Raw genomic sequence first — 17,824 nt, 5'->3', positions numbered from 1 at the left:
TTGCAATAAATGTAAATAGAGTTAGTCCATTTACCAAACACTTAAATCAACACAGCTTCAAGCATTTTTAAAACCCATAAAAATTGGTAATGAGATGTGTACAAAATAAAACAAGTTTTATTCCAGCAAATGCCAAGATTTAAATGGACAAGCAAGCTGGCCCCACACCACCCATCTTCTTCATGAAGACCTGCATTGACAGGTACCCTATAACCACTCTGGGTAAACGTGTTTGATGCTTGGTCATCTTTGATCATCAAATGTTCTTCCTGTGTGCAAGTGAAGTTTCTCCTTTACATTACACGCCATCTTCTGGACCAGTAGGAGTAAGGCTAAGCGGTTTTAATAAAATGACACAGTCATCAGTGGCTTAGGGAACAAAATTGTTTAACTGTAGCTAATGTAATGATGCTAGTCCGGATGGTGCAGGGGAACAAAGCAACTCTGCTCTTCTTGGGCATTCAAGGACCCAGGTTCCTTCCAAATCAGCTCCACCATCCCCTAGGCCTAGGCATTATTCAGACCGACGCGTTCGACCAACGCTTTCTCTTCAGTGTGGCTATAGAACATGACCTTTGGTTGGGTGAGGGGATATGTAACATACATTTGATGGTCTGAATTCAATAACCTGGTTTTACCTCTAGTTTACTGAGAGTTCTGGTTTATTTTCTTGAAAGGGTATTAAATTTTGTCAAATCCTTGCTCTGCAACTATTGAGATAATGTGATTTCCCTCATTTATCTGTTGATGTGGTGAATTTAACAGACTTTCTACTATTAATCCAAAACTGCTTTCTTGGAATAAACCCCACTTGGTCATTATTTATCTATTTTAAAAGAAAAAGTGGACTCAGTTTGCTACTATGTTCTTTAGAATTTTTGCATTTATGTTTGTGAGAGAAACTGGTCTGCATTTTCTTATAATGCTCAGGTTTGGGTATCAAGATTATACTGTCTTCTTTAAAAAGAGTTGTGAAGTGCTCCTTTCTCTACTTTGTAAAAAAGTTTAAGATTGGTATTATTTCTTCCTTAAATGTTTAAATTAATTCACCTGTGAGACATTTCAGCCTGAAATTTTGTCTATGGAGAGGTTTTTAATTACATATTCAATATCTTTAACAGATAATGATTATTCATATCTTCTATTTCTTTTTGCATTCATTTAATTAAAATCACTTAAAAGAACATTTCATCTAAGTAGACAATTTTTTTGATGTAAAGGACATTTTTCACAATGTCCTTTAATATTTTAACAGCTTTGTTGAGATACAATTAATCCACTTAGAGTGTACAACTCAACGATTTTACTGTATTCTCAGACTGTACAGCCAAAAGAAAACCCATATCCATTAAAAGTCACTCCCCACCTTTCTCTAAGCTGAACCCCTCAGCAATAGGCAACTACTAATCTGCTTTCTATCTCTGTAGATTTGCCCACCCCAGAAATTTTATATAACTGGAATCTCATAATATGTGATCTTTTGTGATTGCCTTCACTTTGCGTGTTTTCAAGGTTCATCCACGTTTTAGCGTGTATCAATATATCATTCATTTTTATGGTCAAATAACATTTCATTGTATGGCTTTTCTTTATTCATCATTTAATGAAAATTTGGGTTGTTTCCATTTTCAGCTATTATGAATAATGCTGCTATGAACATTCACGTAAAGTTTTTGCCAGACTGTTTTCCAAAACAGCTGTACCATTTTACATTCCCACCAGCAATCTCTGAGAATTTCAGTTTCTCCACATCCTTGTCAGCACTTATCTATTCTTTTTAATTTTAGCCATCTTAGTGGATATGAAGTGGTATCTCATTGTGGTTTTGACTTGCATTTTCCTAATGGCTAATAATGTTGAGCATCTTTTCATGTGCTTATTGGTCATTTGTATACATTCTTCAGAAAAACCTTTATTCAGATTATTTGACCAGTTTTTAATTGTTTTGTTCTCTTAAATTCCCTCTGGCAATGCCCCCCCTTAGTTCGTGTCAGTGGGTCATGCATGGAAATTCTTTGGCTACTCCATTTCCTATATTGTTCTTAACATCCCCCTGTCTACTCTGAATCTACTAATTATGCTTCTTAATTCCTGCACCTTTTCCTCCATTATCCCCCTTTCCCCTCCCAACCGATAACCCTCCAAATGATCTCTAAATCTATGACTCTGTTTCTGTTCTGCTTGTTTGCTTAGTTTGTTATTTGGACTCAATTGTTGGTAGTTGTGAATTTGTTGCCATTTTAATGTTCATAGTTTTGATCTTCTTTTTCTTAAATAAGTCCCTTTGACATTTTATATAATAATGGCTTGGTGATGATGAACCTTTAGCTTTACCTTGTCTGGGAAGCATTTTGTCTGCCTTTTCATTCTAATGGTATCTTTGCTGGACAGAGTAATCTAGATTGTAGGTCCTTGCTTTTCATCACTTTGAATACTTCTTGACAGTCCCTTCTTGCCTGTAAGGTTTCTTTTGAGAAATCAGCTGATAATCTGATGGGAACTCCTTTGTAGGTAACTGTCTTCTTTTCTCTTGCTGCTTTTAAGATTCTCTCTTTATCTTTAACCTTTGGCATTTTAATTATGGTATGTCTTGGTTTGGTCCTCTTTGGGTCCATCTTGTTTGGATTCTCTGTGCTTCCTGGATTTGTATGTCTATTTCCTTCACCAAAATATAATTTTCATTATTTTTTCAAGCAAGTTTTCAATTTCTTGCTTTCTCTTCTCCTCCCAGCAACCCTATGATTTGAATGTTGATATGTTTGAAGTCCCAGAAGATCCTTAGCCTATCCTCATTTTTTTTGAATTCCTTTTTTTTTCTTCTTGCCATTCTGATTGTTTTTTTTTTCTTCCTTATGTTTCAAATCTCTGATTTTATTATTGGCTTCATCCACTCCATTGTTGATTCCCTGCAAATTTTTCTTTATTCCACTTAGTGTAAACTTCATTTTTGCCTGGGTATTTTTTATATTGTTGAAGGGCCCAATGAGTTCCTTGAGAATCCTAATAACCTGTGTTTCGAACTCTGCATCTGATAGATTGCTTATCTCCATTTTTTCTATTTCTTTTTTGGAGTTTGTTCCGTATATTTAGGCCATATTTCTTTGTCTCCTCATTTTGGCAGCCTCCTTGTTTCTATGTATTAGGTAGAGTTGCTTTGACTCCCTGTCTTCGTAGTGTGGCCTAATGTAGAAAAGTGCACCTGTAAGTTGGATGGGGTGGAGCCTTAGGTAATCACCTGGGTGGGGCAACCCATGTGAACCAAGTTGATGGAGTCTCAGATATGGGGTCTCTGCCCTGTGGCTCTGTGTGGGGGAGAGCTCAGAAAAGCGACCATGGTCACTGCCTGGCCTGTAGGGTTTTGTCCAGAAGGAAGCTGTCCCCTGGCACATGCCCTGATGCCGGACACTTCAGTTTCTCCCTGTGTGCCACTGGTGGTACCCCTCCAGCTGCTGCCTTGCTGTTGGAGCCCAGAGGGAGTGAGTCTGCATAATTCTAAATTAATTTTGGGCCCTTTAAGAGGAGATTCTTGAGAATCCCACAGTTTCTTCCTCCACTCCACCCCCCCACTGGTGTTTACAGCCAGAAGTTATGGGGACTTATCTTCCTGGCACTGGAACCCTGTGCTTGGTGGTCTGGTGTGGGGCCGGAATCCCTAGCTCCCAAGGTATCCTCCTGATTTTTATCCACTACACATGGGTGTGGGACCAACCGTTCTGCATCTTGTGTCTCTGCATCTCCACCCCTCCTACCCATCTAGACGAATGTGACTTCTTTAATTCCTTAGTTGTTGGACTTCCATACAGCTTGATTTTCTGAAATTCTGGGTGATAGTTGTTTTAGTTGTAATTTTTGCTGTGGTTGTGTGAGGAGGGGAGCCGTGTTTACCTATGCCTCCATGTTGACTGGAAGTCCTGGCATAAATTTTTAATGTCAGGAGTGGTATTAATGGGTCTTGAGATTACTTAACGTGGTGTCACACAGGGCTGCCTGTCAGACAGCTGAGGTTCTGAAGGAGGCAGGTTTCTCAATCAGGCAAAGGCACTGAAAACCCCATAGATTGTCCCCCTGCCACTAATTTCCTCTCTTCAGGAGGGCCAAGGATGCCCTACTTTCAAGTAATCCTACACGTGACTGGAGCTCAGGTAGTCTACTCCAGCCCTGGCAGAGGCCTTAGGTAAAAGGCTCCATTGTGATTATTTCTATGATCTATATTTAACCAATAAGCTATTTACAAGTGGTTCTACTTTTGTTCTTAGTTTCTAGTATGATTCCATTGTGGCATAAGAACATACTCTGCATAATTTCACTTTTTAAAAGCATTTGAAGCTTGCTTTATGGGTCAACATATGGTCAATTTGGTAAACATTCCATATACACTTGAAGAGAACATATATTCTGTAGTTGTTGGAAATAGTGCTCTATATAGGTCAGTTAGATGGAGTTGGTTCATAATGTTCAAATCTTTTACATTTTTACTTTTTTTCTGATTTTCATGAGATATTGAGATATGTATATTAAAATCTTTGACAATGATTATGGATTTGCTTATTTCTCCATTTAACTCTGACGTTTTAGTTTTATATATTTGAAGCTATATTATTAGCTACATACAAAAAGGATAACAGGGTTGTTAAGTGGCTTTTCATTGAACTTTTTATCATTACGACACGTCCCTCTTCATTTAAAATAATACACTTTAAAGTCAAATTTATGTATTAGTATTAGAGTCACACAGTGTTTTTTGTTTTGGGGGCTAGTGTTTACATGATAAATCTTTTTAACCCCTTAAGTTGTCTGTGTCTTCTTGTCTCTTGAATCCAGTCTGAAAATCTTTTAGTTCATTTACATTTAATGGTATTACCATTATAGTTGGATTTAAGTGCACAATCTTACTGTGTATTTTATTCATATTACTTATTTTTCTATTTGTCCTGTTATTTGTTCCTTTATTCCTCCTTTCCTTTATTAGTTTGGGTGAATCAATATTTTTATTACTCAATTTTACCTCTCTTCTATTAGGTTTTTAATTAAACCTGTTTTTCTTTTGGTAGTTACCTAAGGCAGTGGCCCTTAAACTTGTGTGCTTCAGAATCACTTAAAGGACTTGTTCAAACATAGATTTCCACAAATTACCATAAACTGTGTTCTAAGACATTTCATGGTTTGGTAGAGTTGAAATGTCATTCAATGCCACGAAGGAATTGTGAGTCTCCAAGGCCCTCTGTATTGCCACGCTCTATGTCCTGTTCAAAAGTTAAGTCTGAGGCTGGGTGACAAGATGGGCACAGGAATCTCCTTCCTTTACCACCTGCAATATGGGTCTCTGGAGGTGATACAGGCTTTTTTACACTTCCCATGCTGTTTGCACTGGCCAAGGGGAACCTTTATCACACAGGTGGAGAATGCAATATACAGAGTTGCTTGCTTTGTCCAGTTGCAACCCATAATCCTCTCGTCTTCTACTCCATCACAGCTGCACTTACCAGGGTTGTAAACGCTCATCTACTCCAGGAAAAGGCTGTCGTTTAGGAAACCACTGTTTTCCTATTCTGGCCAAGAACTTCCAGATGATTCCCTTCTCTGACTGCAGGAAAACTACAGTGTGATTCTGACATGGCCCAGCAGCAGTGTCTGCCGCAATTTTGGTGAGGCGGTATCCGACCATTGTCCTCAGGAACCGCATGCAGCCTGTTGATGAAAGTCATAGCCTCATCTGTGAGCAGGTGTGTTTTGATGAAGTTCAGGGTATTTTCAGGAAACTCATTAGAGGTGGCATATTTTTCTACGGAGGATGAGCCAGCGCAGCAAGCAGGCCTGGGCTTAGGCACTCATCCATCAGAAACTGGTGTCCAAGTGGAATCCAGAGACTTCTGTTCTTTGAGTCTCCCAGTGGAAACACTGGCAATGTCACGCGTGTCACAGACACAAACTGCAGACCCAGGGATGCTGTTATAAGGTGTGGAAAAGGCTGCCAGGACAACATCATGGCCATTAACATGAATCACGGCTATAACCTCCTTGTCATGAGTGGTGGGAGAGCCATGTATGGGTCTCCCACCCCCCACCCCAACATTGCTCTTCCACCTCATATTCTTCGCATGAATTGTGAAAATTCTTAATATAGCTTAGAGCAACACATTGTCAGAAAAACATAAAAATAGTAATTCTGGAAAAACTGACAAAAGTAACCACAAATGCTAAAAAAATAAAGGTTAAATAGTATACAAAATGCCTTTACTTTTCATAGCCATGTAGCTATTTTGCACAGGTTCAATAAAATCTGTTCTCCTTTCTACCAGGCAGTAATTAAAAAATCGCTTATTCGACCATGGCCCTGCCTCAAATCTTATTAAATTAGGCATGGCAAACCCATTGATAAACAAGGTCCAAGCAACCTGGTCAAAATGGATTAGATGGTCCAGTATATGGGCTGATAAGAGCCATATCTTACATATAAAAGTAATGACAACCTTATGAACTTTACAAAGCCTCTAATGTTAACTTCAATTTTAGTATCACATGGCTCTAGTTTTATTAACCAGATTACAAGAAAGTCTTTGTGCACTAAACAACACCTTTTATCACACTTACATAAAAAACTAACCAAATAAAACAAAACATCAAGTAGTGATACTGCATCAGAAAAACCACTAAGCAAATATATGTGCTCAAAGCCATGCCTTTGGAGGAAATTTGGAGGCAAAATTGACACCTTAACCAGATGGATCAACAATGCACATCACATTCTGGAGTCAGAACACAAAACCACCCTGTGCAGTAAAGGGTTAACCCAGCCTGTCCAGGTTGTGTAAACCTTTCATATTCCTAAGAAAGGTTTGGCCCTTGCTCAGCTCCTGGGAGGTAACTGCTAGGCCCTCAGAATATCCCGCCTGATAAAGATGTTTTTGTTTCCCTGGGGAACTTAGGCCTTGCCAATCTATGCTAACGACAGGCTTTATGGTGGGAGCCCTTGGGCCATGAGGAACCAGCTTGAACTGTAGAGGGACTGGAGACTAAAGGTCGGCCACAGGACCAGTCAGCCATGCCTGTGTGACCAGCCTACAGTTGGACACCACGGCTTGAAGGAGCTTCCGTGGATGGCAATACCCCAAGCATGTCATCACATGTCGACACAATGAGAATTAAGTGCTGTCTGCGTGACCTCACTGGAAGAGGAAAATTGGAAACTCACGCCTGGTGTCTCCTGAATTTTGCCCTATGTCCCTTTCTCAGGTGCTGATTTAAATATGCATCCTTTCAGGGTAATACACTATAACCATCCATATATCAGCTTTTCTGAGTTCTTTGTGTCCCTTTAATAAATCTTTGAACCCAAAGGTGGCCTTTGGGGGCCCCTGAAAACACATTTCACAACCCTGAGATAAAGTAACAGTGAAAAGTCACCCTGTCTAGCTAGTTCTTGTTTCCACCAAGTAAATGAAACCTTAAGAGTCTTTTCTAAAAAAACCCAAAACAACTATTTCCCTGATTTGGAAATGTTGGTGTCTAAAGATATATAATGACTTCTTTGGATATGACAATGACATGCGAAAACTGCTGTCTTCTACCTTCTAGTAATTGGATAAGGATGTCCTTCTAAAGCTAGGACTCTCTTGTAAATTACCTGTGCATATATACACCTTTTCCAAATGCTTTAGTCTCTGAGTGGGTTCTGTTTTAGTTCAGCAGGTGGTAGTTTGAATAAATAGTATTTTAGTAGACTGGTTAAGAGAATCAAACTCTACTTTTGTAGCATATCCACAGGAATGCTCAGAAGTAGCTCTGAGAATTAGAAATCACAGGCAAATATCCTACCCAAATACCAAAGGCACACAATTCATAACTTGGCAATGAATTCTGTCAACTCTGGTACTGAATTTCCAAGCTTTAAATTTATAGCTTATTTTTAGAAAAATGAAGGTAATAATGCCTTTTATGCTGTGTTCAAGCATTCAATATTTAAGATATTAATAGTATTCTTTCACATGAATTACATATTTTGGATTTATCTTTGAAAAATGATTTTTAAGGTCTTAAGGGTACTTTTGCTAGAATGTATAAACTATAAGATCATTAGTGTTCCATGGAATGCTCAGGAGAATCTTTAAACTTAATTTTAAATGGGTTTCCTGTGTAAAATATGATTTATGTTTTAAATAACACATTTGCGAAGTTAAAAGAACCTGCAGGGATGGGAAGTGAAATACTTTCCAATTCATCAAGGAGATTCTGGACGACTACCCTGTAAACATTAATCATATATTTCAGGCAAGAAATGTTACACATTCTGTACTAGTTCAGTGATAGATTTTTCTAAGAAATACCCTACAAAAGTCAACACACATTTAATTTTAAGAAAAACTAACAAGAAAAATACCTTACAAGCTTTTCCAAAAGTTATCCTAAAATTTACTTAATCATATTAAGCAAAATTTGATCAAAAGTATATTATTTTAGCTACAACTAGAAGGTCTGGCTCACTTCATAATCCTCTTTTTATAAAGACTAAAATCTCTTTAACTATTTAAACAACTTTAACAATTTGTAATGGTGAAAACTTACAGGTGGGTAGAATTCCATTACTAGCATCATTGTAATGCTTGCTTCCCTATGGCGTTTCTTCCTATATTCTGACTGTAGCTCAGAGCTGTTGGGAACTGCCCTGCCTGGTTTCAGAGACTGTAACCCCCTATGGCTAAGGCTGAGTGAGAGACCTTGGGACCCCAAGCAACTAAGGAGACAAAGCTTATCTCCCTGGCAGGGGCGCCACTTCTGCCCAGTTTACTTCACCCTGCCTGGCTCCCAGTGCATGACCAGTTAGCCAATGATGCGTAAGATTCCTCAAAGGAGGGACGATCTAAGACAGGCATGGTCACAAGGGGGCCCTAGGGAAGGACTTGGGGAGGGCTATGGAGAAAGGGGGTAATGGACCCTCACCCCTCGGCTTTGATATGGCCTAATCTCTTGGCTGCCTTACTTCCCCTGCTCCACCTAAGCCTGAAACAATGCTGGAGGTGGGTGTGGCCCTGTGCTGGAAAGGGTGGGTTCCCCAGAGCGATGAGGCCTGAGAAAGAATGCATAAAATCCTGTGAAACCTGCTTTGCTAATACCCCCAATTTAAATGATAAGGGTCCAAGCATGAAATGAGTTTGTTTCCCGAAAGTTTTATGGTCCTCTATCTATCCTCTGGGGTCCTCTGACCCTGACTCAAAATAAGCCCTCAGTGTTCTTTGAATGTTATCTATTTGATCATTACTGCCTGACAATGATTGATGGGCTTTCCATATACGCCCTGTATTCCTATGCAAATTAAGCCAATAAAAGCCATCATGGCAAGGGTTGGTGCTCTCCTCTTGAGAGCGTGGCCAAGGGCTCTGGGGCGCTCTCCCCTTGAGAGAGCAGCCGTACCGTCCCTTTTCCTCCACAAGACTCAGTAGTCTGTGTGAATTTGTCTTGTCTCAGCCACAACTCTGCAGACACTGCTTGCCAGTGACAGCGTCACAGAGCTGACATGGACACAAAAATACATGTTGAACAGATATCAAAAGTAACAGAAATACAGCCTCTAAGTGAGTAGTTACTTTATTTTAGGTAAGATATTTACATTCTCCACTCATTAAAAAATATTCAATCAGATCACTGCTCAGTAAAATGACGTTTTTAAAGAGTGGCGCATTGGTGGTGTATCAGGTTTCTAGGGGTTTTTTACTGCTGTTGACTGTTGATGCTCAGATATAGGTTTTGTCAAGGGATACAGCTTTGTTCATTTCCGATTCAAGACATGTACAGAGCTTCTCCCCCACAAATCTCATATATTTATGAGATTTAAAACTGTCTCAAGCACCTGCCTAACAATTTCTTTCCTAACCCCTAGACCCATACTCGGTTGGGCTCTACACAGAGGCAGTGACTAAACTGAAAAAATGGCCGAGGAATAGTGAGGCCATTTGTTAAGGGATTCCCAGTGAATATATTTGTGTTCACACTGGAAAGGCAACATTTTTCTAGTGTAGGTTGGCTAGTGTTTGAAAAGAGTATTCTATATAGACAAGGGCATGCAATGGTATTCATTAGAATAGGACTTCTATCTGTAAAACTTACAAAACAGATTTGGACTAGTATTTCTGGATCAAAAGGATTGCCACAAACCATAGTAGGAGATTTGGGACTATTCCTATTTTAAATTGACTACTTCACTTTCCTCCACAACATCTTTTGAATTCATTCCCTTGAACATTTACTAAGAGCCAACTTTTCCCAAATAACATTTAGTACTACATTTTAAATTATAATCCAGTACTCATGAAGTTTCACAAAACACTGACTACCTTCTCCATGTGTGATGCACTCTGATATTTTGAATGCTATTCTACATCATTTAAAAATGTTGGCAGTGACCCACTTAATTGATTTCACAATCCTTTAATAGGATATGACCTGCAGTTGGAAAAACACTGACTTGGTCCAACAGATGAAAAAGATGGATGTATGAGGAAACTGAGTGGCTTAAATTCATAAGGAATGAGTAGTAATCATTTGCATATTCTGTGCAAGTCAATAATTGGCCTCAGAATGTAACTTTTCTGTGTATTATTTACATTAGTCTAATTTAGCAATCCCCAATCTTTTTGGCACCAGCGGGGGTGAGGGGAGGGCAGGAGAAATGGTTATAGGATGATTCAAGCACATTACATTTATTGTGTACTTTATTTCTATTAATATTAAATTATAATATATAATGACGTAATTACATAACTCACCATATGCTAGGGTTAGCACGTGAGCTTACCAACACTGTGACTGAGACAAGTGTGCAGTGCGGGAAAGAGGCACAGATGGAGTGGTAAATAAAAAATAATGGGCGGGCCACATACAGACTAAAGTAAGTGTCAGATTCTGACTTAAAGCCTGCCGCCAGATGCTGCTTAATTGTCACTCGCCACTCACTGACAGGGTTTTGATATGAGTCTGTAAGCAATTGATTTATTATGGTCTCTGTAGTCAAACCTCCCTGTTAATGATAATCTGTATCTGCAGCCACTCCCCAGTGCGAGTATCACTGCCTCAGCTCCACCTCCTATCATCAGGCATTAGATTTTCATAAGGAGTGCGCAACCCACATTCCTTGCAAACGCAGTTGACAATAGAGTTCATATTCCTATGAGAATCTAACACTGCCACTGATCTGACAGGAGGCAGAGCTCAGGCAGTAACATGGCTGTAAATACAGATGAACCTTCACTCGCTGGCCCACTGCTCACCTTCTGCTGTGCGGCTGGGTTCCTAACAGCCCACAGACCACTACCGGTCCACGGCCCAGGGGTTGGGGGCCCCTGGTCTAGCTCATTCTTGCTTGATTTCTGCTCCCCTTGCTCTTCGCACCCTTACTATTTACTTTAATGTTTCATACCCAGTTTTTCTACTCATGCCTTTGAATTTGATACTGCTTACATGGACAGTATTAAACTCACGAGGTGAACTGGTATCTTCAACTAACAATCCTACAGAAGATTAAGGATCCTATATCAATACTGCCAGCAGATAAAAAAGCAGGTAAAAACTTGTATCTTAAGATAGAGAATGAAGAAATAGTATCAGGCTAACTTTACCAATCAATGAGAACAAAGATTTGGTAGAGAAATATTTGTCGTGCACCTACTGTATGCTAGTCAATATACCTCTATGTCACATATTATTTTCTTCCTTGGACTATACTTAAGTATGTTTTATCTCCCACATTAAATTACAAGCAACAGGAAGACAGAATCCATGCCCAATTTCTTTGAATCTCCCGCAGCAACTAGCACAGTATCTTGAGATTAATCGTTGATTAGAGATAAATACTGGCTGAATGAACAAGTCAAACATACCAATATACAAGTAAAGAACTACCTTGGCTCTCAAACTTCCTCCTCTTAGCATTATAATATCAAAGAGAAAGCATCATTCTGAGTGCCCACTGTCTGTGTCCCCAAATAAACAAATAAAATATTGGAATAATCTTAACCAGTGGTTATGTAAAATATGATCACCTATCCTTGAAAGGGGAAACAGCTGAACAGCTGAACTAGTGCCCGAAACAGCACCACCCTACTCAGTATGCTCACTTAGATGAGACCACCAAATAAGGTTAATGTAACTTCATGATATCAATTGTCAAATACTTATTGAGAGGCTACTTATGGGCCAGGGATTGCGCCAGGTGCTGGGCTACAGTGGTGGACAAGAGTTTTCAGGGAGCTTTCAGTTTATGGGGAAGACAAACAATAACAAGAAAGCATGATTGTACAGAGATAGGAGGAATACCTCAAAGAGGCAGCTAAGTCGGATTTTGGATAAGGCAAGGCTGTGAGGGGGAGGCTTAAAGAAGGCTTCTTAGAGGAAGCAATAAATTGAAATCTGGACAAAGAGGGAAAGCTAGATGAGCAAGATCTAGGCAAGAAAATCTAGGCAGAAAATATGGTGAGTAACTTCACCCTTATCTTAAAAGAATCTGGAAAGCTCATTATATTCTTCATAGAACTTTTGCCTTCCTCTGCTAATTCATAATGCCCAACATTCCTCCTCCAACCACCAACCCCAGATCCAGCCTCCGAACATCACAGACTGTTGAACTGGTAATGAACAAGCCTTACACTGGACAAAACTGCTTCAGAGCATAAAGTAACAAGAGACCAATTTGATTCTTTACTGTTTTCTACTAAAACTGCTGAACACATGGGTATATAGTGGAATATGGATACATATAATAAACACGCACCAGGAAAACAAAATCCACCTAATCCTTTAAACAACTCATCTATAGCTATAATAAAAACAAAGTCTGGCCTGAACAATATTTGAAAACTTTAATTTTATAATTTGATTATATCTAATTTTCCTTACATAAGAAAACACCAAAAAGGAATTAGAGGAGGAAAGTTACATGAAAATAAGTGTGTAGGTTAACAAAGATAACAGCTGAGGCTTAGACAAGGCCTATGGAATCACCAAGAAGCAATTTATTTTCAGATCAGTGACAGTCCATACTGTTTTTGTTTACCCTCACTTTGCTTTAATTAAAAGGTGCTGTGGCATCCGTAATTTCTTTTAAAACCTTACAGGTGCTGTTATGTCTTGGAGAGCTTTCCTTGTATGTATGGGAGTCAGCTCGAACTAATCTAAACCTCACATGCAGTTAAATGTTTTCGGTGGGTACAGCTTTAGTGGCAGCTCAATAGCGTTCCAGGACACCCCTGTGGGATTTCGGCTGTTTATACCAACAACGGCAGCTGGGCACTTTGGGTGGTGGTGCACACTTCTTGGATTGCACACGACCTACCAACCTTTTTCCTCTTAGTTTGATTTCTCACAAATCAAATTTTAATTTTTCGTTTCTTATCAAAAAACTAAGAATAACACTTTACAGCTAAAATTGTATTTTTAAAGGATATACAAAAAGCTCAAAAATAATTTTGAAGTCCATCATCCCAGCCAGCTAGCCCACTATATTACCACCTTTTAATCTTCTACTGCTGAAAATTGAGCATTTCCCTTTGACTCTCGCATGGTTAGCTACAACCTAATAAAAACGGTGGGGTTGCCAATGACCCAAATAAGAACAGTTAGTTCAAGATTCCAATCCCTATTTCCAGGATTAGAATATTCACAATACCTGCTGCTTTAAACACTCAAACTTTTTAGTTTCACAGTTTCAAAGCTGAGACCTGCCTGGGCTAGAAAGGTCCGATTTTACTTTTTCAATTTATGATAAATAAAAAACAAACAAACCTGTTTTTCACTTAAGTGAACACAATCAATGATATCTTACCAAGTTTCTGCTGAGCAGAGAGCACAGCTGCAGGGTTGCTACGCAACTCTTGTACACAGACCATAGCTCGCTCCTGTCCAGGAAGGAAATCATTTGCTCCACCCCCTGAGGAGTCAAAGGCTCTGCAGAGCAAGCAGCAGTCAGTGAGCTGAGACACGTTTTCAGTCCAGCAGGTGTGATGGAGGAACAAGAGGCCATTCTTTATTGTCTCTCAGTAAGAAATGTCACCCCAACAACCAAAACAGACTCCAAATCAAATTGCTGTGATTCTTTATTTCTGTATTCCTTACCCCCTCCTACTAGAAACCTGAGCTAGGAAACAAGCCAAAGCAATTTCCTTCCAGGCACACGGAAAAAGAAAAAAACAAACACAAAAAACAAAGACCTCCTTTTATGCCCCCCCCCAAAAAAAACCCCAAGTAAATTGTTAATATTCCCATTTTTATGAAGAATGCATTTTGGCGCTTGCTTTCAGGCTTTAAGCCATATACACTTAGGTTCTTGACATTTTTTCCTCCACTCAGATTTAACATTTATTGACTATGTACTCAGTGCCAACCCTTTTGCTGGGTGCTTTACCATGTTACTTCATCTACTCTTCACAATATAATCCCCACTTTACAAATGAGAAACGAGGGTCCAAAAATGTATTTGCAGTCTGAGCTACTAGATGGCGGAGTCACAATTTGAACCCACGTCTCCTAATTCTGACATCCTGTTTTTCCCTACCACAATACACTAATTTTGTAAGAAAACTCTAAATTTAAATATTCAAGCAATCCTTAAAATTACTTAAAATTTTTTTATGGTATTTCATTTTAGAAATGAATTTTCAAAAGTAATGATTACTGATAAATGAAATAAATATATTCAGCCACTTTCCTAAGTGCATAGAAAGCAAAGGCACAGAAAGAGTGGGCTACATTATGGTCCTGGTGAGGGTTTTTTTGTTGTTGGTGGTGGGTTGTTTTTTGTTTTTTGTTTTTGCTAAGTCTAAATTACAGAACTCACATTATTGAGGGTCAAAGGCAAAACAGAAAAATAGGTAAGGTGACAAAACTGAGTTTAGATGACGTGCTCTATGGAACATCTCTGGGGCCAAAGGAGCTGATGGAGAGGGACTGAAAGTGGGTGGACCCATGTGCCCGTTTAAACCAGGGGGACGTTTCTCTCTGCCATTAGCTATTTTCAAGGAGCATTCCAAGTATCAATCTGCCCATTTTCAGTCATCTCCCCACTTCAGGTATGGAAAGGCCTTCTAACCCAGTATTGTACACTTTCTCTCGCTGAGAATGAATCCTAGTTCTCCCCAGGAAGACCAGAATTATCCCCTTTATCTACACGCACTTTTGGGAATTTCCTAGGAGGACATAAAGACTGTCTTTTGATATCGGTTTTCCTAGCTCCCTGAGATCCTGACCAAAAAATCTTTTACACCCATAGCTTGAACATTCCCCAGCTATGGATTCAATACGGATGTACCTCCAACTCTGTCCCTTTGGAGTCACCGTTCCTTAAACTGTTGGCCTGTTTTCTGAGTTCCTCCCTTCCAGTATGCCTTTTCTGTCAGGCTTCTAGTTTTATTTCAATTAATGTCTTCAGTTCTCTCGTTGTCCCAAAGGACTTCAGGGAGAAACCAAAAAAAGTTCAGAAGAGTCATACTAGTTTCCATAGGCTTCTGGAAAGATAAGTCAACAGATGTAAATTTCTTATAAAGCATACACAGAAATCTCTTCATAGCACTGATTTAAAAATATAAAAAATAAGAATATACCATATTTCCCCCAATTTTTGCTAGATGAAGTAATGAAATGTCCAATTTCTTCCTATACTTTCCTATAAAAAATGAAAAACTTGCCAGTTTTCTGGGTCCTGGAAATTCACATTCTTGATTTATATTGATGAATATTATATATAATGTAAAACTAAAAGTCATCAAAAATTGTAGTTATAAAACTAGATTTGTACAAGAGTGAGAACAGTAGAGGAAAGCTTCTGCAGTTGAGTTGTCATCTAAAAATGAAGTAACTTATGGGTTCTTGTTTGTAATTGTCATAGAAACTTGGGCTAAAGGCCTCTTCACAAAGCTTTTTTATTTCCAATAAAAGAAAAACATTTCACAGCTCTAAAACAAGATAGGAAGGAAACACTAGGTGAGTTAAAAGACCTTTCCATACTCTGTTCATTTTATATTGCTTCTTAGGGCTACAGGCCCATCCAATGAAAAAGAGGAATGGTACATGGTATTTGACATGGTATTTCAAATTTAACTCAATTTAAGTATCATCAATCTAGTATAACTTCTTAGATTTAGCTTGAGATATCTGAAAAGTAAACATTGTTCTAAAATATGGTGAGATTAGTATTTCAGTCAATAAAAAAAACCAATCATTTATTATTTGGGATTCTTAGGAGGTCATTGGGCATTAATTTAAAAAAATATTACAACTTGACAATTTATAGAGGCTAGAAACATAATTCAAAATTTCATATAGGTATATTAAATTACAACCACGTTAGACAATTTAAGATCTCACTGACAAGAGTTCATTTAAGGTGATAGTTTTGCTAGTGTTACTGTTCCCACATGATATCATCTCTCCTCAATTTCAATTGAAGATTATGGACTTGTATTGGATGAAAGTTGCTGTTCTTCTGAGGAGAGTTATTTAGCAAACATTTTCTGGGGCTATTTTTTATGTTCTTTGATCCTTTAGGGTTTCTATCTTCTCGTTGCATACTTGAAGCTTCACTCATCTTTGAGTTTTGAACTTTTTGCTCAAGTTTACGAACCTGGAGAGAAAAAAATCTAACATTTTAGTCAAAAACATTAAAAATATACCCTACTATAGTGGATTAGACTGCTGGTTTAAGAATTACATGAAATTAAAGAGCTCATTAAGCTTTTATTTATTGAATACCTACTTTATACCTAGTACTGTGCTAGTCAGGTAGAAATGTCCTTGCTCTCAAGAAACTCACTACTTTTCTTAGTGAAAGAAAAGCATATACACGACAGCTGGAGAATAATCCAAGCTGGGATAACTTGGCGTAGGACAGAAACTGCGTATCTGAGAAGGACAAAGTGGGACGAAATCAATGTGGGCTGGAGAAGCTGAGAGGAAGGTATATGGAGGGTGTGAAGTGGGTAAAAAACATAAAACAGAGGAGAGAGGACCTTTCGAGTGAAATTAATAGCAAAGATCTAGTGCTAGGAATGAGCATCAAGCTTACAGAGTCAAATATATGTATATTACTTAAAAGCATTCCTGAATTGAAAGTGGTCCTGAATGCCAGTAACAGTAACAAAACTGCCAAGGGAATGGCCTTATCTCACTGAGGAGTGTCTGGTAATGGCTGGGTAGACAGAATTACACAAAACAAAACCTCTCAACTAGTCAAAACCCATTTCTTCCAAGTCCAGTCTATTACTCAGTCTATTTCACTTACCAACTGGCTTAATTTGTGGAGCTGATCCAGACACAGGTGAAGTATCTGATGTTCTATGGCCATCTGTCTAAGGCCATTTTAATTGCAGACATTAAACTTATCATGATAAAATACTTGAAAACGTAAATAATATTTTCAAAATATAAAGATTGCCTAAATTTAAAAAAATGACTACTTTTCTATCCCCTTCAAGTTTCCCCTAAGAAAGTATAGAAGTTATATAATTTTCACCCTAGCACAATCATACAAAAATTTTTACTTACTGTAGCCTTAAAAGCTACTAAAGTGAAAACATTTGCTTCAAAAACATTCATTTCCCTCTTTCTTTCTTTACTGACTATAAAAGAATAAAAGCAGTAAAACTCTGCATCCTTTATTTCTGTCCCATAAATTGAGGGAGGCTTAATTGTGAAGTTAATACATCACCAACTTACATGAATGCTGGTAATTACATAGGCAGATGGCTACACAGTATGACTTTAGGGCTCCTGGAAAGACTCCCTCTGCCTTCTGCTCCAAAAGTGTAATAGTGCTAATAATCCAACCTATGAAGTCATTGTTTTT

General features: G+C 38.5%; 1 protein-coding gene across 4 annotated transcripts in view; it reads right to left on the bottom strand.

The window, feature by feature from the left end:
- The window catches only part of CEP57L1 (centrosomal protein 57 like 1), an 86,942-nt gene that overhangs the window by 15,402 nt on the left and 53,716 nt on the right, over positions 1-17,824 (bottom strand). For 3 of the 4 annotated variants that reach the window (XR_006654187.3, XR_008425508.1, XR_006654188.3), the window contains exon 11: positions 13,811-16,603. Coding sequence is in view for 1 of the 4 variants with exons in the window: in XM_045188662.3 (XP_045044597.2) it covers positions 16,385-16,603 (219 nt within the window). In the remaining 3 variants the exon portion in view is untranslated. Of the gene's footprint in view, positions 1-9,567; positions 16,604-17,824 lie in introns of those variants that run through there. The other variant, XM_045188662.3, reaches the window with a different exon arrangement.

The sequence above is a fragment of the Desmodus rotundus genome, chromosome 11 (assembly GCF_022682495.2).
Source record: "Desmodus rotundus isolate HL8 chromosome 11, HLdesRot8A.1, whole genome shotgun sequence".
Taxonomy (NCBI): domain Eukaryota; kingdom Metazoa; phylum Chordata; class Mammalia; order Chiroptera; family Phyllostomidae; genus Desmodus; species Desmodus rotundus.
The sequence above is the reverse complement of the archived record's forward strand: the minus strand, read 5'-3'. Positions and strand labels throughout refer to the sequence as shown.